Source organism: Trichechus manatus, unplaced genomic scaffold, assembly GCF_000243295.1.
Source record: "Trichechus manatus latirostris isolate Lorelei unplaced genomic scaffold, TriManLat1.0 scaffold00053, whole genome shotgun sequence".
Taxonomy (NCBI): Eukaryota; Metazoa; Chordata; class Mammalia; order Sirenia; family Trichechidae; genus Trichechus; species Trichechus manatus.
In genome coordinates, this window is record NW_004443989.1 from 12,773,536 (window position 1) to 12,795,062 (window position 21,527).

Here is a 21,527-nt window from a genome sequence, read left to right on the forward strand (position 1 = left end):
TTGGAATAGAGACTCCAATGAGGTGCTTCTTTCTCGCAGAAGTGCCCCCAGGAGGGTCTTGGAGCTGGCCAACTAGCGGGAGCCCTTAGATGGCTTATTTATTTACTGCTTCATCTCTCCTTTAACCACAGAACAAAACCAAACCTGCTGCCGTTGAGTCAATTCCAACTCATAGTGACCCTGTAGGACAGAGTAGAACTGTCCCATAGGGTTTCCAAGGCTGTAATCTTTATGGAAGCAGATTACGACATCTTTCTCCTGTGGAGCAGCTCGTGGATTCCAACCACTGACTTTTTCAGTTAGCAGCTGAGCGTTTAACCACTGTGTCACCAGATCTCCTTTCTTTAACCGCAGGCGCCTAAAAAGAAAGGAAAGAAAGGCAAAGCCAAAGGCACTCCGATTGTCGACGGGCTCGCTCCAGAGGACATGAACAAGGAGCAGGTGAGAGGGCCAGCCCAGCCACCTCAGCCCACAGCAGCCAACCCCCAGTAGACCGCTATCCCAGCCTGCAGCCTCCTCCACCCTCCCCTCTGTTCATCCCCCCCATCTTCCTTCCACCCTGCCCTCCCCTGCATCTGCCTTCACTCCCTTGTACTTCTCTCCAAACCAGAACGTGCTTCCTGTCTCCATCCTTCCAGTCAGCTCCATATCTCTCAAATACAATAGAGCCACATTAGAAAACATTTTTATAGGGTGGTGGATTTTGCAAAGAGTTATATTTCTGATCTACCATATGTCTGTCAGTTTGTTGTACTGTGGGGGCTTGTGTGTTGCTGTGATGCTGGAAAATCTGCTGCAAAAGATCTCTTTAAAGTGTTGAAAAGCAAAGATGTCACCTTGAAGACTAAGCCATGGTATTTTCAGTCTCATCATATGCATGTGAAAGCTGGATAATGAATAAGGAAGACCAAAGAAGAATGGACGCCTTCGAATTGTGGTGTTGGTGAAGAATATTGAATATACCATGGACTGCCAAAAGAACGAATAGGTCTGTCTTGGAAGAAGTACAACCAGAATGCTCCTCAGAAGCAAGGATGGTGAGACTACATCTTACATACTTTGGACATGGTGTCAGGAGGGACCAATCCCTGGAGAAGGACATCATGCTCAGTAAAGTACAGGGTTAGCAAAAAAGAGGAAGAGATGGATTGACACGATGGCTGCAACAATGGGCTCAAGCATGGCAATAATTGTGAGGATGGCTCAGGACCGGGCAGTGTTTCGTTCTGTTGTACATAGGGTTGCTGTGAGTCGGAACCGACTCAATGGCACCTAACAACAACAGCAACATATTTCTGATTTAACAGCTATTTCTATGTTTAATTCTCTTTCAGGCCTATCCTTTTGATGCACCTGGGTTTTACAGAGCTGTTATCACAGGACACATACACAACATTCTCTTTTGTTTTATTCACTGTTGAACACTATAGCAGATAGGAAGTCTTTAAGAGAACATGGTTTACTGAAAATCACATTGCCTCCATCCTATTAATCAGGTCGTCATTGACGTCAGTGATGAGGAGCCAGTTTTCTGCCTTTGCTGTTACTTGTGCTTATATTTTGTGGGGAGAGGATCTGTCTTTTAAACTATAGTTTCTTCGTAGGAATTATTTTACGTCACTTGTCCATTCTGTTGGTGTTGGGAGCTTGATAATTGTATAATTACAGGTTCCTGATAACCGCACAAGTGGCAAAAACCTCAAAAGCCAAGGAGATGCCCCCTGGCATCGGTGCCTCAGCCCAGCAGGGCCAGGGGCATCTGACACAGGAACTGAGAGAGGCTGTGTTGGCTTGGTGCTATAGTAAGCCTGGGAGACTGAGAGAGGCCTCAGAACTGAGGTGGCATGGCTGTGGAACCCTTGGGTTATGGTGAAGAGTGGCTTTATTTTAGCTGATATTTAAGCAGAGAGTGGTGGGTCAGGTCTGTGTTTTGGGAAGGCCACCTGGGTGCTGGGTAGAGAATGGACTGAAAAGGTCGCATCACCCAGTGGTGAACGGCTTCCTGTCCTGTTTCCTCTCCAGACTTTAGACAGGACAGGGTAGCCCCCCAAGCAGAGCTGTACCTTGTACTCTTGGAAGCCCAGGCAGCAATGTGGGGGTGACCTGGGGCTAGGGCCCTATTGTGGGGCAGCTGCTGCTTGCTCATTGGATGGCTACCCTGTGGCATGGGCTCCAGGGCCTCTGTCCTCTGATTTTTTCAAGAGAAGAATCTCGATATTTATGAGAAATTGAAATACTGGGTGATGGCAAAGCCTAATGCTGTGTAGGCAGAACAGAATCAGTGGGAACCTGGTGTAGACTGAGTGACCCTGGAGGTATGTGTCAGGAAGACACCTGCCATTTCACCAGGAGGCAGTGCAGGATGCCACGCCTCTCAGTGCCCTCACATCGGCCAGTTGCTCCTTCTTGGTTGGTGGTTTCCTCCTGAAGTGAAAAATGTGGTTTCTTCCAGAGGAATGGAGTGATCCGAGAGAAAAAACTTTCGTATCAGTGGCTTGAGACTGCACTCCGAAGATACCTAACTCTAAGGGACTGGAATCCCAAGAAAGCCGGAGCCTCTGCTACTTTAAAAAAAAAAAAAAAAAAAATTAAACATATTTGTAGATTTGCAATTGGCTGTGGACAAAACCTGCTTGAATGTTAGGGGTCTACTGGTTTGGCATATGTATATATATATCATTTGGCCCTCTTTGTTTACTTAATCATCTTTTTTTTTTTATTGTGGTGAAAACATACTTTCTAAAACATCCACCAACATAACTTCCACATTTATAACTCAATGACGTTGATTACATTTTTTCATGTTGTGCCACCATTATTGCTATTCTCAATCTAAAACATTCTACTACCATTATCATAAACTCAGTGTCCCCCAAACAAAAACTCCCCCTTTCCTCTTCCGTCCCACTCCTTGGTAACAATGAATAATTTTTGGTTTCTATATATTTGCTTATTTGATATAAGTGAGATCATTCAGTATTTGTCCTTTTGCAACTGATTTATTTCACTCAGCATGATATTTTCGATGTTCATCCATGTCATGGACTTCATTTCTCTTTATGGCTGAGTAATATTCCATTGTATGTATATACCACATGTGTTTATCCATTCATCTGTTGATGGACATTTTGGTTGTTTCTGCATTTTGGCTGTTGTGGAAAGTGCTGCAACAAACATGGTATACAGACTTCTGTTTGCATTTCTGCCTTCACGTCTTCTGGGTATGTCCTTAGGATTGGGATTGCTGGGTTATATGGTAGTTCTACGTTCAACTTTTTGAGGAACCGTCAAACTGTCTTACATAGCAGCTGTACCACTTTACATTCCCAACAGCAGTGAATTAGGGTTCCAGTTTCTCCACAACCTTGCCAACACTTGTTGTTTTGTTTTTTTGATGTGAAGTGATATCTCATTGTGGTTTTGATTTGCATCTTCCTACTGGCTAATGATGTCGAGCATCTTTTCATGTGCTTGTTGCCTATTTTTTTATTGGGTTATTTGTCTTTTTGTTTTTAAGTTGTAGAAGTATTTTATATATTTTGGATATTAGACCCCTATCAGATATATGGTCCCTGAAAAATTTCACCCACTGTAGGTTGTCTTTTCACTTGGTTGATAAATTCCTTTGATGTACAAAAGTATTTAATTTTTATGAGGTCCCATTTATCTATTTTGTCTTTTACTGCTTCTGTTTTTGTTGTCATATATGATGTTGTTGTTGTTAGGTATCATCAAGTCGGTTCTGCCTCATAGTGACCCTATGTACAATAGAATGAAACACTGCCCGGTCCTGTGCCATCCTCACAATCGTTATGCTTGAGTGCATTGTTGCAGCCACTGTGTCAATCCATCTTCTTGAACATCTTCCTCTTTTTCGCTGACCCTCTACTTTTCCAAGCATGATGTCCTTCTCCAAGGACTGGTCCCTCCTGGTAACATGTCCAAAGCACATGAGATGAAGTCTCCCATCCTTGCCTCTAAGGAACATTCTGGCTGTACTTCTTCTGGCAGCCCATGGTATATTCAGTATTCATCAACACCGTAATTCAAAGGCATCATCAGTTCTTATTCGGTCTTCCTTATTCATTGTCCAGCTTTCATATGCATATGAGGCAACTGAAAATACCATGGCTTGTGTCAGGTGCACCTTAGTCCTTAAAGTGATGTCTTTGCTTTTTTAACACTTTAACGTGGTGTTTTGCAGCAGATTTGCCCAATGCAATGCATCATTTGATTTCTTGACTGCTGCTTCCGTGGGCATTGATTGTGGATCCAAGTAAAATGAAATCCTTGACAACTTTAATCTTTTCTCCATTCATCATGATGTTGCTTATTGGTCCAGTTGTGAGGATTTTTGTTTTCTTTATGTTGAGATGTAATCCATACTGAAGGCTGTAGTCTTCAATCTTCATCAGTAAGTGCTTCAAGTCTTCTTTGCTTTCAGCAAGGAAGGTTGTGTCATCTGCATATCACAGGTTGTTAATGAGTCTTACTCCAATCCTGATGACAAGTTCTTCTTCATATAATCCAGTTTCTTGGATTATTTGCTCAACATACAGATTGAACCAGTATGGTGAAAGGATACAACCCTGACACACACCTTTCCTGACTTTAAACTACTCAGTATCCCCTTGTTCTGTTCTAACGACTGCCTCTTGGTCTGTGTATAGGTTCCTCATGAACACAATTAAGTGTTCTGGAATTCCCATTCTCTGCAGTGTTATCCATAATTCATGATGATCCACACAGTTGAATGCCTTTGCATAGTCAATAAAATTAAAAGATAAACATCTTTCTGGTATTCTCTGCTTTCAGCCAGGATCCATCTGACATCAGCAGTGATATCCCTTATTCCACATCCTCTTCTGAATCCAGCTTGAACTTCTGGCAGTTCCCTGTCGATGTACTGCTGTAACTGCTTTTGAATGATCTTCAGCACAGTTTTACTTGCATGTGATGTTAATGATACTGTTTGATAATTTCTGCATTCTGTTGGATCACCTTTCTTTGGAATGGGCACAAATATGGATCTCTTTCCGTCAGTTGGCTAGATAGCTGTCTTCCAAAATTTTTGGCATAGACGAGTGTGCACTTCCAGGGTTGCATCCTGTCTTAGTCATTCTAGTGCTGCTCTAACAGAAATACCGCAGGTGGATGGCTTTAACAGAGGGAAGTTTATTTTCTTACAGTCCAGTAGGCTACCAGTCCAAATTCAGGGTGTCAGCTCCAGGGGAATGCTTTCTCCGTCGTCTCTGGAGGAAGGTCCGTGTCATCAATCTTCCCTTGGTTTGGGAGCTTCTGTGTGCAGGAACCTCAGGTCCAAAGGACGTGCTCTGCTCCCAGCACTGTTTGCTTGGTGGTACGAGGTTTCCATGTGTCTTTGCTTGCTTCTGTCTTTTATATCTCAAAAGAGACTGGCTTAAGACACTATCCAATCTTATATACCTCATCAGTGTAACTGCCGCTAATCCATCTTATTAGATCATAGTGATTGAATTTACACCACATAAGGAAATCACATCAGACTATAAAATGGTACACAATTATACAATACTGGGAATCATAACCCAGCCAAGTTGACAGATATTTTGGGGGACACAATTCAATCCATGACATATCCATTTCTTGAAACATCTCAATTGGTATTCCATCAATTCCTGCAGCCTTTTTTTCCCGAGAACCTCACTGTGATGTGTCTTGGTGTAGATCTCTTTGGGTTTATCCTGCTTGGAGTTCTTTGAGCTTCTTGGATTTGTAGATTCATATCCTTAGTTATATTGGGGAGATTTTCTGTCACTATTTCTTCAAATATTCTTTCTGTCCCTTTCTCTCATCTCCTGAAATTCCCATGATGCGTGTATTTGGTGTCTTGCTCCATAATTCCGTTAAACTGTGCTCAGCTTTCTTGAGTGTCTGTTCTTATTGCTTTTCAGCATCTGTAATTTTAACTGTCTTATCCTCTAATTCACTGAATCCTTCTTCTGCCTGATTAAATCTGTTAGTAAGTCCTTTTATTGTGTTTCTCATTTCCATCATTGTACCTTTCAGTTGCATTCTCTTTTTTAAATCCTCATTTTATTCTTGCGTTGTTTTCTTATTTCTTTTAGCTCTTTGTCTGTGTTTTTCCTTAGTTCTTTAATTATGTTTAATGTATTATATTCTTCCTTTTTTTTTTTTTAATTATTTGGTCTTCCCTAGACACGCTTTTACTCCCTTTGTCATGTTCATTTGGATGGGCCATTGCTTCTCTGTTCTTTATGTGTCTTGAGAATTTTTGCTGGAATTGAGTTGATGGTATTGGAATTTTTGAGAGTGTTAACTTTCTCCGTTTTTCCCAGTATTTGGTGTTGGCTGCACTACTTTCTGCAAGAACTCTGAGGCGGGCAGAACCTTTGGCCTTTGCTTACTGTCTTTTCTCCCTCTCTCTGATAGCTCCTTCTCCTTTCCTGGTTTAATTAGGATTCAAAAGTTCCAGATCTCAGTTTTCAATTTTCAATCTCTCCCAAACACACCAGAAAACATGCTGTGGTCAGTCTGTCCACCAGTGAGCCCTGTCACTCAGGTGAGAGATTGTGTATTAATGAATCTGTGCACCAGGGGGCACAGTCCCCTCTCTCTGGTTATTACTCTCTGTTTCTGCAGCTGCATGGCTAGTATCTTTGAGCAGAAAGCTCTTCTGTTTCTTTTGAGAGATTTCTTTAGTATAAAATCTTAGGAATGAACAAAAGAATATAATTGATTTATGAGTGTTTGCCAAATGAAAGAGAATTCTGCCATTTACAGAGTGTATCCTATCCCTGGGGACTTCCTTGCATTACATTTTAATGTTCTTACTTTTAGTGTTTACTTATTTTGGGGTGAAACTGGCCCCTCCCACTTTCTTTGGCATTTCTTTGCTGTGGTGGAGCCCCCACCCTGTGCCTTCTTGGCCCCCTGTGCTGCCCCAGGTGGAGGAGCATATCAAACATGTCCGGGAGGAGCTGGACCGGGAGCGCGAGGAACGCAACTACTTCCAGCTGGAGCGGGACAAGATCCATACATTCTGGGAGATCACACGGCGGCAGCTGGAGGAGAAGAAAGCTGAGCTGCGCAACAAGGACCGGGAGATGGAGGAGGCGGAGGAGCGGCACCAAGTGGAGATCAAGGTGGGTGTCCTGCTACCACGTCCCCCGAGCATAGCAGCCGAGCCTGTGGTGGTGGTGCGTCCTCCTCCTCCTTGCAGTCCGTTTTGGTGTCCTTTATGCTGGGTGTCTGAAGGTGTTTTAATGAGAAGTTGAGAGGGAGAAACTTCATAAAGCTTCTTCCCTCTGCTGGCAGGAAAGACCCCTAGAGGTCTTGAGTGTTTGCAACCCAGCTCTGCCACTAATACCGCATGATCTGGGACTGCACCTCACCTGCCAGCCTCTGTGTCTTCCTCCGTGCTGCAGGTGTGCTCTGGCCCAGACACAGTGTGCAGGTGTGTGCCTGTGTGCAGTTGTGTGCAGGCATATGCAGGGCCATGTAGGTGTGTGTAGGGGCATGTTGGGGCGTGCAGGTGTACAGGTACATGAAGGTGTGTGCAGAGGTGTGCAGGGGTATGCAGGTATATAGGAGTATGTAAGTGTGTGCAGGTATATACAGGTGTATGCGGGGGCATGCAGGTGTGCAGATGGTGCTCCCCTGCCCTGCAGGTATACAAGCAGAAGGTGAAGCACCTGCTGTATGAGCACCAGAACAACCTGACAGAGATGAAGGCAGAGGGCACCGTGGTCATGAAGCTGGCACAGAAGGAGCACTGCATGCAGGAGGGTGCACTGCGCAAGGACATGCGGGCGCTGAAGGTGGAGCTCAAGGAGCAGGAGCTAGCCAATGAAGTGGTGGTGAAGAGCCTGCGGCTGGTAGGTATGGGACAGCTGGGAACACACATTTGGGTGTCAAAAATCCCACTTTTTGGCCATCAATTGAAATTGTTTTAAAATGCCATGCAGCCAAACAAACCCATTTAGGGACGAGAAGCAGAATTCTGTCTGACCTGAGCACTGACATGACTTCCAAAAGGGAAGGCCCACTCGGGTATCTTCTGTAACCTGCTCTTCGTGTGCAGTGGGAACCAACACAGCCAAGTCTGGGACATGCAGGGTCCAGGCCCTGAGCCTGTCCTGGCTGTGGGGACAGAATGGACAGAGCTGATAATTGCCAGTGCATGGGGTTGAGGGAGAGGGGAGACAGCACAGAAAATTGAAGTCAAATAAATGGTTATGTGTGCATAGCAGCTGAGGAGGGGTGAGTGCTATAGGAAGGCAAGAGGGGGGTCAGGGCTGCCGCATGGAGAAGGTGACATTTGGGCAAAATGGTGGGAGGTGGGGTGGACCAGGCTGGGGAGACCAGCCCGGAGGCCAGTAGGCTGGAACATGCTGGTGTTAAGAGGTGGGAGGAGGCTGGGAAGATAACCACAGTGAGGGCTGGGCAACCTTTGGGGGTCCGGGTAGAGGAGGAACATGTCTGACGCTGGTTTTCAAGGGTTCTCCCCAGCTGCTGGACCTGGAAGCAGCCCTGCGACACCCTAATCTAGAAAAACTCTTAACACTTCAGACTGTGCAGCTCAGTACGGGCACTGCAGCCTTGGCCCCAGGGAGTGACCGGTCCTCTTGACAGCCATTCCTGGGCTGCCTGGCCCAAGGCCTGGACCTGCCTGCCACCCGGTCAGAATGCCCCTTTTGGTAAAACACTACTCTAGAAAACAATTTAAGTCTTTCAAAGAATTATTTTTAAGTGCCAGCTGAGGCATGCTGGCAGGCACTGGAACATCTGTGAGGGTTCCCACCAACTCAGGGTGCCTTAGCTGAGGCTGACATGGAGGTCACCAAGACCACGTCTCTGGCATGTCCGTGATGGCCCAGTGCACCCCTACCCTCAAAGCAGCACAGGGCTCACAGAGCCGAATTTTGTCAATCAGCAAGGACTGGGGTCGGCCCAAAGGGCTGGGCCTTCTCTGTGTCTGGCTGTCAGTAATGTTCTGCTCTCGTCTTTGCAGAAACACGCCGAGGAGATCACCAAGATGCGCAGCGACTTCGAGAGGCAAGTTCGAGGTCAGTTCTCCACGCACATTGCACCCCTGTATTAGACGGTGCCAGAGACCTTGTCTCCATCAGAAAACAGTGTGCCTCCAGAGCCATTAACTCAGGACAAATACACCAAGTCGGGAAAGTTGGAGTCCCAAGGGCGTGGGACTGGCTCCTCCCTCCCGGCTAACTTCGGACTTGGCAGCAGGTGGCAATTACTCAGTCTTGCAGGCAGCATTCTTTTTTTTTTTTTTTTACTTTTTTTTTTAATTGTACTTCAGGTGAAGGTTTACAGAACAAATAGTTTCTCATGAAACGGTAGTACACATATTGTTTTATGACATTGGTTAACAACCCCACGACATGTCAACCCTCTCCCTTCTCGACCTTTTTTTTTTTTTTTTGGTGAAAATATACATAGCGCCAAAAAAAACCATTTCAAAAATTTCTACATGCACAGTTCAGTGACATTGACTACGCTCTTCCAATTGTGCTGCTATTCTCACTTTAGATGAAGGTTTACAGAACAAAATAGTTTCTCATTAAACAGTACACATGTTGCCCTATGACAATGGTTAACAACCTTACAACACATCAACACTATCGTTACTCAACCTTGGGTTCCCTATCACCAGCTTTCCTGTCCCCTTCTGCCTTCTAGCCCTTGTCCCTGGACTGCTGTGCCTCATTAGTCCCATTTGGTTTTATGGGGCTGTCCACTCCCCGGCTGAACGGTGAACCTCGTAAGTGACTTCACCACTGAGCTAAAAGGGTGTCTGGGGGCCATACTCTTGGGGTTTCTCCAGTCTCCTTTAGGCCAGTAAATCTGGTCTTTTTTTTTGTGAGTTAGAATTTTGTTCTACATCCTTCTCCAGCTCTGTCCAGAGCCCTCTGTTGTGATCCCAGTCAGAGTAGTTAGTGGTGGTAGCCGGGCACCATCTAGCTGTAGTGGACTCAGTCTGGTGGAGGTCTTGGTAGCTGTGGTCCATTAGTCCTTTGGACTAATCTTTTCCTTGTATCCTGTTCTCTTCGTTCTCCCTTGCTCCCGAAGGGATGAGACCAGTGGAGTATCTTAGATGGCTGCTCACAGGGCAGGAAGCATTCTTAGAATAGTCTTCTCCATGGCTCCTGGCCTGAGAAGGCTCCCATTTCAGGATTCTGTCTGGCCTGCTGACAAAGCCTGGGGATCTGCCTGTGGCCACACAGGCCTGGTTAGTGCCCACTCAGGTGAGCTGGCAACGTGTGCCTGTGCCTTCTCACTCTGGTCGTGGGTGGGGGTCCTGGGCCCTGTTTCCAGGGTCCACAGGGGCTTCCTCTGCTAAGCTGCTGTGTGTATGCTGCCTTTCAGAAATTGAGGCCAAGTACGATAAGAAGATGAAGACGCTGAGGGATGAGATGGACCTGCGGAGAAAGACGGAGATCCACGAGGTAGAGGAGAGGAAGAGCAGGCAGATCCACATGCTGATGGAGCGGCATGAGGAGGCCTTCACCGACATCAAGAACTACTACAATGATATTACCCTCAACAACCTGGCCCTCATCAACTCGCTCAAGGTGTGCCTGACCAACCCCCTGTAGGAGCATTTCTTGGTGCTCTCAACTAACCTCAGTTGGAAATCATAGGGGATATCTACACCTATGATTAGAATCAATCAGGATACTGCTAGCTTGGATATAGAAGTCATAAAATAATATCCATTTTGGTATGGAAACACCCAGGTAGGCCACACTACGGGTTGCAGCCAGAGGCTGTACTGTGTCTATGTCCAGAGGCGCTGGTGGTCCGATGCTGGATGTGTCACTGGTCACCCTGAAGCCACTGCAGCAGGTTTCCCAGCATGGAGAGTGACTCTTGCAGAACCCTGAACAAAGTATAGTCTGTCAATTTACGTGGAAGCTACACTCCTGGAAAATTCAGACTAAATTAAAAGCATGCATAAGTGCTGGGTTTGATAAAATGGACGTGGTCTAGGCCCTCAGCACACGAAGGCTAGCCCCACTGAAGGCACAGTCCCCCTGCTTTCTGCCCACAGGAGCAGATGGAGGACATGCGGAAGAAGGAGGACCACCTGGAGAAGGAGATGATGGAGGTGACCATGCAGAACAAGCGCCTGGCGGACCCGCTGCAGCGGGCACGGGACGAGATGAGCGAGATGCAGAGGAAGCTCACGCACTATGAGCGTGACAAGCAGATCTTGATGGTGGGCATCCACCCCAAAGGAGGTGGAGGATGGGGTGGGGACATGGCTGATGGGCCTCTGGGGAGATGAGCCTTGGATGGCAGGGCGCTGGGTTGCCAGGCTCAGCCACTATGCCTTTGAGCTAATTTCTTTCTGGCGATGATTTTGGGTCTTGTGGTCTCCCAGGAGCCTGTGAATCCTGAGTAATTTAATAATTTCTCTTCCCCTTCTCTCCAGTGCACAAAAGCTCGCCTGAAAGTCACCGAGAAAGAGTTAAAAGACCTGCAGTGGGAGCACGAGGTGCTGGAGCAGCGGTTCATCAAGGTGGGGGGTGTAGGTGGGTGTAGGGGGTGGGCGAGGAGGCATGGGGTGCCAGCCCAGGAGGGGTGGGGGCTCTTTCCAGGCCCTGGCCCCTGTGACGGCTCCAGGAGGTGTGGACAAGGAGACTGGGTTTGGTGGCGGACGTCTTGCAGCTTTTAGGAGAAGAGAGTCACTTCTGCCCCAGGGGGCTCCCCTTGGCCCCTCCCAGTGATGCTTCTGAGGGACCTGCTGGGGAAGTTGGCCAAGTTCATGGATTTCAGTTAAGAGAGAACATTCTTTTTTTTTTTCCATTTTAATTATTGTTTAAGTGAAAGTTTACAGTTCAAGTTAGTCTCTCATACAAAAATTTATACATACATTATGTGACCCTAATTGCTCTCCCCATACTGTGACAGCACACTCCTCCTTTCCACCCCTGATCTCCCATATCCATTCAGCCGGCTACTAACCCTCTCTGCTTTCTCATCTCACCTCCGGACAGGAGCTGCCCATTTAGTCTCTTGTGTCTACTCGAGCTAAGAAGCACACTCTTCACGAGTATCATTTTATGTCCCACACTCCAGTCCAATCTTTGTCTGAAGAGTTGGCCTCAGGAATTGTTTTAGTTCTGGGATGACAGAGAGTCCGGGGGCCATGCTTTCTGGGGTTGTTCAGTCTCAGTCAGACCATTAAGTCTGGTCTTTTTACCTTTCTCCTGCTCCATCAGGGACTTTATATTGTGTTTCCTGTCAGGGCAGTCATTGGAGGTAGCTGGGCACCATCTAGTTCTTCTGGTCTCAGGATGATGCAGTCTCTTGTTTATGTGGCCCTGTCTCTTGGACTAATACTTTCCTTGTGCCTTTGGTGTTCTTCATTCTCCTTTACTCCAGGTGGTTGGGACCAATGGATGCATCTTAGATGGCTGCTTGCTAGCTTTTAAGACCCCAGATGCCACTCACCAAAGTAGGATGCAGAACATTTTCTTAATAAGCTTTGTTATGCCAGTTGACCTAGATGTCCCCTGAAACCATGGTCCCCAGATCCCTGTCCCTGCTACTCTGTCCCTTGAAGTGTTTGATTATACTCAGGAAACTTTTTAGCTTTGGTTTAGTCCAGTTGTGCCAACTTCCCCTGTAGTGTGTACTGTCCTTCCCTTTACCTAAGATAATTCTTGTCTACTATGTAGTTAGTGAATAACCCTCACCCTTCCTCCCCACCCTTGTAACCATCAAAGAATGTTTTCTTCTGTGTTTAAACCTTTTCTTGAGTTCTTATAATAGTGGTCTTATACACTATCTGTCGTTCTGTGACTGACCAAATTCACTCAGCATAATGCCCTCCAAATTCCTCCATGTTATGTTTCATGGATTCATTGTTGAGAACATTCTTGAAGGAGTCACTCCAAGTGTTCACGATGGTGGCCTCTGGCAAGTGGGGTGAAGGGTTGCTTATGTCTTACTTTATGTACCTCCACAAAGTTTTAATTTTATACAATGAGCATTTAATTTAAAAAGTTAAGAGATGAGAAAAATGTCGCACAGTTGTACTTGCTGGCGGTGCCCTGGACCTGCAGTTTGGAGAGTTCTAGGGGCTGGGAGGGAGTAGCTTCTCTGAGGCCCTCACCTCACAAACAGTGTGGTTGCCTTCCTGTCTCTTTCCTCTGTGGGCAGCTTAGGTGGGGGTGGGAGTTCTGCTTCCATGACTGCTGGCCCCCTGCAGGTGCAGCAGGAACGGGACCAACTCTACCAGAAGTTCACGGCAGCTATCCAGGAGGTGCAGCAGAAGACGGGCTTCAAGAACCTAGTCCTAGAGCGGAAGCTGAAGGCACTGAGCACTGCCGTGGAGCAGAAAGAGGCGCAGCTCAACGAGGTGCTGGCCACCTCCAACCTAGACCCCTCGGCCCTGACCATTGTGTCCCGCAAGCTCGAGGTGAGCCCCCGCTGTCCACCAGCACTTCTCAAACACAAAATGGAAAACTCAGCAATTTTACTTGATTACAAAGCAATGACTGTATTAAAAAACGTTATTCTTGAGAGAGCAAGTGTGAGGATTAAAACGAGAGGCTTGTCTGGATTTGCAAAAAGAAAAAAAAAAAAAGGTGGAAATGGTCTGAGCCTGTTAAAGGACATTAAAAACATGGGAAAGGTAATGAGGAGGCAAGAACGGAAGGCAGCGCGGCTCACATTGGGTTCCGACCCACACCTGTGTTACCCACGTTTGGTCTCTATAGGGTCCTTGGCCTTGTTTGTTCCCAACTTTTTGTTTGCTTTTTAATTTTTAAGGTTTCTTAAACGTACACTTTTTTGAGTAGGTAATATGTACACTCAATTAAAAAAATCAGAAAGTATAGCAGGTGGCAGTGAAGAACTCCCTCCCGCCCTGGCCTCTGTCCCCACAGTCATGGCCTCTCTCGCCCCTCCCTGGGGGGTTTTGCATCTGAGGGAGTGCATCTCACTTCCTGTGCCCTGGAGACTCTGTGAGGGACACAGCAGTGTAGGTGGACCCCCATTTGGTTTCTTCCCAGCCTTTACTCTCCCGAAAGAGCTGCCTGAGTGGCTTTGTACCCATGTTGTCTGTTTTCTGTATGAAAGATGCTCGAGAAGCCAGCCTACTGGGTTGAGGGATGCACGTCTGCACTTTGGGGAGACTCTTCCAATTGCCCATGGGTTCTCTGCATGGGTGGTATGGTTTTTTAACATATAGAAGGTTTTAATTTTTATTCATGCCAAGTTACCCATCTTCTCTTTGTCATTTCTTCCTTCTCCAGAGAGCAGCTAAGTATTGACCTCAAGTTTTCCTAGGTTTTTATTTTTTAAATTTTCTATGGCTTTTGGTTTGAGGGGTCTTTCCTTCTCATGTCATCGTGCTGTTTCCAGAAGGGGCGTCGGGCACCTCGTGGTGGGCTGAGCCAGGGTGGACCTAGAATCCCTGTGGGGTGGCCAGATGGGGCAGCCGGAGAGGCAGGACGGTGACTGGGCAGGGCAGGGGGCCCCTCAGGGTGGTGACATGCCTATCCCCTAGGCCTGCAGACTCAGACCCAGCACCAGCAGAGTGCGTAAAAGTCACACAGACTATTTTTTCCCCTTTAATTAGAATTGGAATAGGTGATATGTTCACATAACTCAAACATCCGACTGTGTGAATGGCATGTGGTGCACACCATCCCACCCCTCCCCATGCATGTCCACCTCTGCTGTGTCCAAGTGTGGACACAGAGGCCAGCCTCCCATCTGCTTTCCCCTCAGGACATCCTGGAATCGAAAAACAGCACCATCAAGGACCTTCAGTACGAGCTAGCCCGTGTCTGCAAGGTACGCACCACCCACCTCAGGGCCCAGCACATCCGGGTGGCGTCCTAAGCTCAGAAGGTCCCTGGAGACCGGGTCCTGTGAGGATGAGGATGCAGCTCTGAGGGCAGCCTGCCCAGGTCCTGGCCCCACCAGGGATGGAATCATCATCCACAGAGCCCCCCTACTCCTTCCCCACGTCTGAGACATTGTCGCCTCTCCTGCCCCTGCCTGTGCCAGCTGAGGCTCAGCCTGAGTCGGCCCCCTAAATGCCCCTGCCACCCTTCCTGGGTCTGTTTGCCTTTGTGGGGTTAGGTGGGCACCCTTTGGGGACTGGGATGGTGGGGGTGGGGTAGGGGCACAGGGAAGTCCTGTGGAGGAGGGGCCTGGCCAGCATACTCCAGGGCAGATGTGGCTCCCCATCACCTCACTTTCAGGCTGTGTGCCCTCGGCTCCAAGGGAGCTGTGTTGTGGTAAGTTGTTTCCAGGCATCTTATCGCACCCAGGGTTTCTGGCTTTTAGTCTGCATCAGCTGGGGCTGGGTTTGTGGAGACTTTTGAGTATGGACAGACCTTCTCGGGCGATAGACTTCTTTGTGGGTCTCGTAGACTCCATGCCCCTTTCCCACCAAAATCACACTGACACAGACTCCTGCTACGATTTGGGGCAAACCCCCGATGCTGGTGCCTCAACCCCATCGTCTGTTTCTTGCTCCTGAGAGGCCTGGGCTTGGCCCCTGGTGCCCCAGAGCCCTCAGGTCTCTGCCCAGAAGAGTAACTGCTCAGCTGCTCTGCATCTTGCCTGTCATAGGGGACACCCCACCAGCCAGCTGTTGGGGCTCTGGCCTGGGCGATGCACAGGGAACCCCAGAGAGCAGGATCCAGCCCTAGTGCTGGGTGACCATCTCAGTAATACCATGTTCTGGCTCTTGGGGCCCCGGCCGCTGGCTGCGATTTGACCCATGACCAGGGCTCCTGAGCTTGGCTTTTTAAAACCCCCATGAAGGCCATGCTCTGTAGTGCTGGCCTTCTGTGCTCCACCTCAGCACAGCCTCTGCCCCTGCTCCCACCAGCACTGGTAAGCCAGCTGGGTCTGGGTGAGGATTGGCCCTGATGCTGTCCTTCCCACAGGCGCACAACGACCTCCTGCGCACCTACGAGGCGAAACTCCTGGCCTTCGGGATCCCTCTGGACAACGTGGGCTTCAGGCCCCTGGAGACGGCCATCATTGGGCAGACGCTGGGCCAGGGCCCTGCCGGGCTGGTGGCCACGCCTACGTAGCCATCCAGGGCCCGTGTGGGCATCCCACCCCATACACTGAGGGTGGGTTTTTGTTTTTTAGATTTACATTGTCAGCAAATGAAAGTTTTCCCCTTGGCCTGCGTGTCTCCTTGTCTGGCCTTTGTGGAGGAGCAGCACCAGGGCCCACCCAGCCTCGCCCCTTCTGTGGCCTCCTCCCTGGTGCCCGCACACCTTGCCCTCCCCTAACCCTAGCCCACAGCCCAACGAGAAGGGCAGCTGGAGTTGCCAGCCTGACTTTATTGATACCTGCTGAAACCTTGGTGGCAGGGTGGTGGGGGGCAGCCTGGAACCTTCCAGAGGAAGTGGGGACCTACTCTGCAGAAGCCGTCATCCTGTAGCCCCTAGCTCCTGCGGTAGGTGGTATAGGACCATGGACTCAGGAGCAGGGGCACGTGGAACTTCTGTGTCTCGTTGGTGATGGTGAAGACCACCTGAGAGGAGGTAGAGACCCCCTAGGGAATGATGCCCAGCACGGCCCTGACGCCCAGGAGAACTGAGCTGAGAGGGGCAGGTCCTCCAGGAAGAAAGGGGTCCCATGGGGTTGATGACTCAAAAGATGACTTGAAAAAGGTCGATGCTTTGAGGTGGCTCCCAGTAAAGGGGGAGGTGGCTCAGATGACAGCATTGGCCTACAAACTGCTGAGTCACACTAGCCCAGCCCCTGCAAAGCCTTGCCCAGGGGCGGGCCCAGTATAGGCCGGACCTTGTAAAGCCTAATGAGGCCTCAGGTCCATGAATACCTTTCTTACTAGGAGCTCAAAGCAGATGACTGCACCCATCCCCACACCCAGGAGAGTAGGAGATGGCACCAATCTGTCCATTGTGCGGATGCGGCTGGCTGGCCGGGCCACAGTGAGTCAGGGCCAGCCTGCCCACCACCCTCACCTCCACATAGGGGTAGAAGCTCTCCTGCCCCCTCTTCTTCCAGTAGCCCTGGGTGTCAAAGAACAGCTTGTAGGTGCCCCCCTTCATCTGGCCTGGCTCCAGGAGCCTGGGGCAGCAGCTGTCTGCATTGGCGTAGCTGCGGAGAGGACGGAGGCGACTGGACAAGAAGCCTCTGCCCAGCTCTTCCTGGGGTCTGTACCCCGCCCCCGCCACTGGCTCCAACCTGACTCAGCTGCAGACAGCCCTGGGCCTGGGTTCCTGGGGGAGCTCGAGGACACCACTGTGTCTCCTGTTTTAATATTAGAAAAGGCATAATACAGAGTAGCAAAAAAGAACATGATCTACTCCAATAGCAATAATTATTTTATATTTGGTATATATTTTTCCACCTTTCTCTGTATATAAGAATGTTTGTTTATAAACTTTTTAACATAAAATGGATTGTACTATTATACTCCTTTATAATTTGTGTCTTTCACTTCAGATTTTGTGTGTGGCTTTCTAGATGGCGATGTTTCTAACATCCAAGCATCTATGCCTGAGTGATGTGACCCCTTGTTGGGGCTCTGAGGGAATTTCTGGCTCCGTGGCCTGCTGGGTGCCCTAGCTTTGTACTTTCTGGGGGCACCACCCTTGTGCATGGGGTGGGAATGGACCTTGTAGACCCACCTCGGGCCTTAACTAACCCAGCCCCTCCTGGGGTTGGGCCGCACTGGGCATGGCTGTCAGGGAGGCAGAGACCCCTTGTCCCTAGCCCAGCTGGCAGGGGGCTGTGGGGCCTGGAACGAGGAAGTTGCAGTTACAGCACATTCTAGGCACAGAACTACCCATGTTCTCTCAGGTGAGGAAAAGGCTCAGGGGGTCAGGAAGAGGGTCAGGGCTGGGTCAGCCCCTCAGCCCTCTGCTGCCTAGGTCCTTTACCTGCCAGGCCTTGCCCTAAGGATGTGGTCTGGGATTGGCCTCCTGCCTGAGGGCCCCTCCCTACCTTTTCCTCAGCTCCATCCACTGCTGGCCTTGGCCCTCCAACCTGGACAGATGGAGGGAGAGGCCCTGGGCTGGCAGCCCCGAGGTGGTGTCCAGTACATGTGTGGTCAGTGGGCTGCTGGAAGGCTCCATGCTGCTGCCCTGGGCCAGAGAGGGGGTGGCAGCTAGCTGGAGTCCTGTCCCTGTGTCCCCACTGGCCTGATGGGACAATACTCTTCTGGGCAGAGTCCTCTCCTCCCCAAACTGCACCCAGCCCGAGGGGGGGGGCAGAAGGCAAGAATGACTTCAGTAGTGTCAACACCCACTGGCCTGACCACCCCCATGGAGGTCCCCACTCTCATCTGCATCAAGAGGGTCCTGGCAGGTCTCTTTGCTCTCCCAGTCCACTCATTCCCTCATGGGTCAACAAGTTGAGGGGACAGGCAGCCCCGGCGTCCAAGCCTGGCCCCTCACCTCAGAGGCGTCCAGGTGCCGCTGGAGCCACAGGGCAGCTCCTGAGTTCATGGCCTCGGCCTCACCTCCGACCACCCGCCCGGCCACCGACAGACCGCTGGGCGGGACCTGCCGGTCCCTCCTTGAGCGCGGCCCCCGCCCTGCCTCGCCCCGCCCCGACGGAGGATCCAGAGGGTCCCCGGGCACCCGGGGCCAAGCGCGGCGCACACACCCAGCACATACCTGTGGCTGTCGCGGAGGCTCCTCTCGGGCGGAGGTAGACTAGCGGGGCAGGGCGGCGGCGCGGCCGGAAGGGACCTCCCACGCACCCTGACCCCGACCCCACCCCACTCCTTCACTCTCTCCCGGGGTGGTTAGCCGGGCCAGCACTGACTGGACGCGGGTTCGGGGCGGCGCAGGGTGGGGTGAGGGACCCAGGGTCTGGGAGCCAGGATGAGGGTGGGTGGCGCACGAGGGTCGGTCGCCCAGAGTTAATGTTGGGTTTTTCTCTCCTAGGACAGATGAGATTTTGATAGGAGCCCCTGGGGGCCAGGTAAAGTTTGGATTCTGACTCTGCCCTGACAGGCCATGTGACCTGTCTTAGTTTCCGCATCTGTAAAAGGGGTTGGTGAGAGGCTTCCTTGGGACAAGACGGAGCTTTCTGGGCTGTTTTTCTCTCTCCTTCTTGGGTTACCTGCCCCTCGTCTCACCTCCCCCCCACCGTACTGACAAGGCAAAAAATAAAAAATAAAATAAAAAAGCAGTTGCCACTGAGTCCACTCCTACTCCTAGCCCTGCTCTCCTGTGTGTCAGAGTAGTACTGCGCTTCATAGAGTCGTCAGTGGCTGAGTTTTTGGAATAGCTGACTAGGTCTTTCTTCTGAGGCACCTCGGGGTGGACTTGAATCTCCAGCCTTTTGTTTAGCAGTCAAACACACTGTTTGCACCACCTAGGGACTCTTAGGCATTAGTAGTCACTAAATAAATATTTGTTGAATGGATGGACAAAATAAATAAACAAGTATGTATGGAAAGGCTGAAAGCAGAGAGGAGAGAGAGAGAGCGCCAGCTAAGTGCAGCCCGGGTTCCTTGGTTCCTAGGCTGTTCCCTCAAGAGGCTTAGCAGCACACTGAACCCTTCTTTTCCCCAACACCATTTCTTTATAATAAAATCCCCTCTGTCCTTAACTCACTTTGAGTCCTCCCTCGTGGGTCCCCAGAGTAAGACACACAGCTCATTCCTGTGACATGGACCTGGGGATTCTGGTTATTCTTAACCAGCTGGAACCAGAGTGACTCCTGGCCAAGGGCAGAGACCTCTTCTCTCCCCCTACCCAGCAACCCTCAGCCCTTGGCCCAAGTTGGCCCCCATGCTGTGTACTGGTGCCTGCTGGCTGCAGACATGGCTAACCTGGTCTTCAGTGGGCACTGGTCAGTGGTGTTTAAGGCCCCTGCTGGTTCTGACAGGCACAGGGTTGAGGACCAGTGTCCTGAATCATGACACTGCTACCTACACACAGCAATTTTGGGTGTTGGGGTTGCACAAAGCCTTGTGGACTTAACTCCATGCAGACCGTGATGACCACCCTGGCTGTCGTACTTAGGTCGAAACTTTGCACATTGGTTGCTTGAACTGTCAGGGTGTATGTGGGGGTGCTCTGTGGACCAAGCACACAAAGGTGCTTGTGCTGGGTTATCAGTGGAGGTTTTGGCCACTGGTCTGTGGCTGCAGGCACATCCTGGGCCCCCTAGTTACAGTGGTCATTGTCAGTGGCTGGGGAATCTGTAGGTGCTCACAGAAAGGTGGCTGTCCCCACCTCAGATAACCACTTGTCCACCATTCTCCGCAGAGGCAAATTCAGATGTCTCCTCCCAACCAGGGGTGTCTGCTAGTTCCAGCACCAGACCTGGCAGATCCTGAGACTCCGTAGCTATTGGTATGGCACTCACAGGGGCTCAGGGAGGGTTTCTTTTTCTTATTTTTTTTTTTTTAGTTTAATTGTGCTTTAGGTGAAAGTTTACAGAGTAAATTAGTTTCTAATTAGGCAATGAATACACAGATTGTTTTGTGGCATTGGTTGTCAACCCCGCAACGTGTCAACATTCTCCCCTTCTCCACCCTGGGTTCCCTGTTTCCATTTGTCCAGTTTCCCTGTCCCTTCCTGCCTTCTCATCTTTGCTTTTGGGCTGGTGTGCCCATTTAGTCTTGTATACATGATTGAACTATGAAGCACATTCTTCATGGGTGTTATTGTTTGCCCTATACACCTGTCTAATCTTTGCTGAAGGGTGAACCTCAGCAGTGACTTAAGTACTGAGTTAAAAGGGTGTTTCGGCGCCATACTCTTGGGATTTCTCTAGTCTCTGTCAGACCAGCAAGTCTGGTCTAGTCTTACACACTTTTTTTTAAAAATTGTTGTAGTCTAAATGAAATTTACATTTCAGGTTAGTCTCCCATACAAAATTTTATACATTGTTATGTGATCCTAATTGCTCACCCCATTCTGCGACAGCACGCTCCTCCTTTCCATCCCTGATTCCCGATGTCCATTCAGCCAGCTCCTAACCCTCTCTGCCTTCCCATCTCACCTCTGGACAGAAGCTGCCCCTTTGGTCTCTTGTATCTACTTGATCTAAGAGGCACAGTCCTCACAAGTATCACTTTATGTCCCACAGTCCAGTCTAATCCCTGTCTGAAGAGTTGGCCTTGGAAATTGTTTTAGTTCTGGGCTGATAGAGAATCCAGGGGCCATGCTTTCCGGGATACCGCCAGTCTCAGTCAGACCATTAAGTCTGGTCTTCTTACTAAAATTTGAATTCTGCACCCCATCTTTCTGCTGTTCCATCAGGGACTCTCTGTTGTGTTCCCTGTCAGGGCAGTCATTGGTGGTAGCCGGGCACCATCTAGTTCTTCTGATCTCAGGCTGATGAAGTCCCTGGTTTATGTGGCCCTTTCTGTCTCTTGGGCTAATACTTTCCTTGTGTCTTTGGTGTTCTTCATTCTCTTTTACTCCAGGTGATTGGGGCCAATTGATACATCTTAGATGGCTGCTTGCAAGCTTTTAAGACCCCAGATGCCACTCACCAAAGTAGGATGCAGAACATTTTCTTAATAAGCT

At 49.5% G+C, this 21,527-nt stretch overlaps 1 protein-coding gene across 2 annotated transcripts; it reads left to right on the forward strand.

The window, feature by feature from the left end:
• Positions 1–360: 360 nt before the first annotated feature.
• GAS8 (growth arrest specific 8) lies at positions 361–16,115 on the forward strand. Of its 2 annotated transcripts, XM_004377775.1 has the most exons (10): positions 361–441; positions 6,948–7,145; positions 7,671–7,877; positions 9,014–9,068; positions 10,390–10,595; positions 11,075–11,242; positions 11,459–11,545; positions 13,241–13,450; positions 14,767–14,832; positions 15,939–16,115. In XM_004377775.1, exons 1-10 carry the CDS (start codon positions 427–429, stop codon positions 16,086–16,088), a joined length of 1,362 nt encoding a protein of 453 aa, XP_004377832.1. In that variant the 5' UTR covers positions 361–426; the 3' UTR covers positions 16,089–16,115. The 2 variants fall into 2 exon arrangements, with proteins under 2 accessions (XP_004377832.1, XP_023588364.1); XM_023732596.1 differs by lacking the exon at positions 361–441 and having other exon boundaries at positions 6,814–7,145; positions 15,939–16,088.
• The last annotated feature ends 5,412 nt before the right edge of the window (positions 16,116–21,527 follow it).

Coding starts and splice junctions, on each gene's coding strand:
- GAS8 (XM_023732596.1), top strand. CDS start 6,825: ATGTTCTTACTTTTAGTGTTTACTTATTTTGGGGTGAAACTGGCCCCT. Junction 9,069..10,389: donor CTTCGAGAGGCAAGTTCGAG/GTCAGTTCTCCA, acceptor GCTGCCTTTCAG/AAATTGAGGCCAAGTACGAT. Junction 13,451..14,766: donor TTGTGTCCCGCAAGCTCGAG/GTGAGCCCCCGC, acceptor CTTTCCCCTCAG/GACATCCTGGAATCGAAAAA.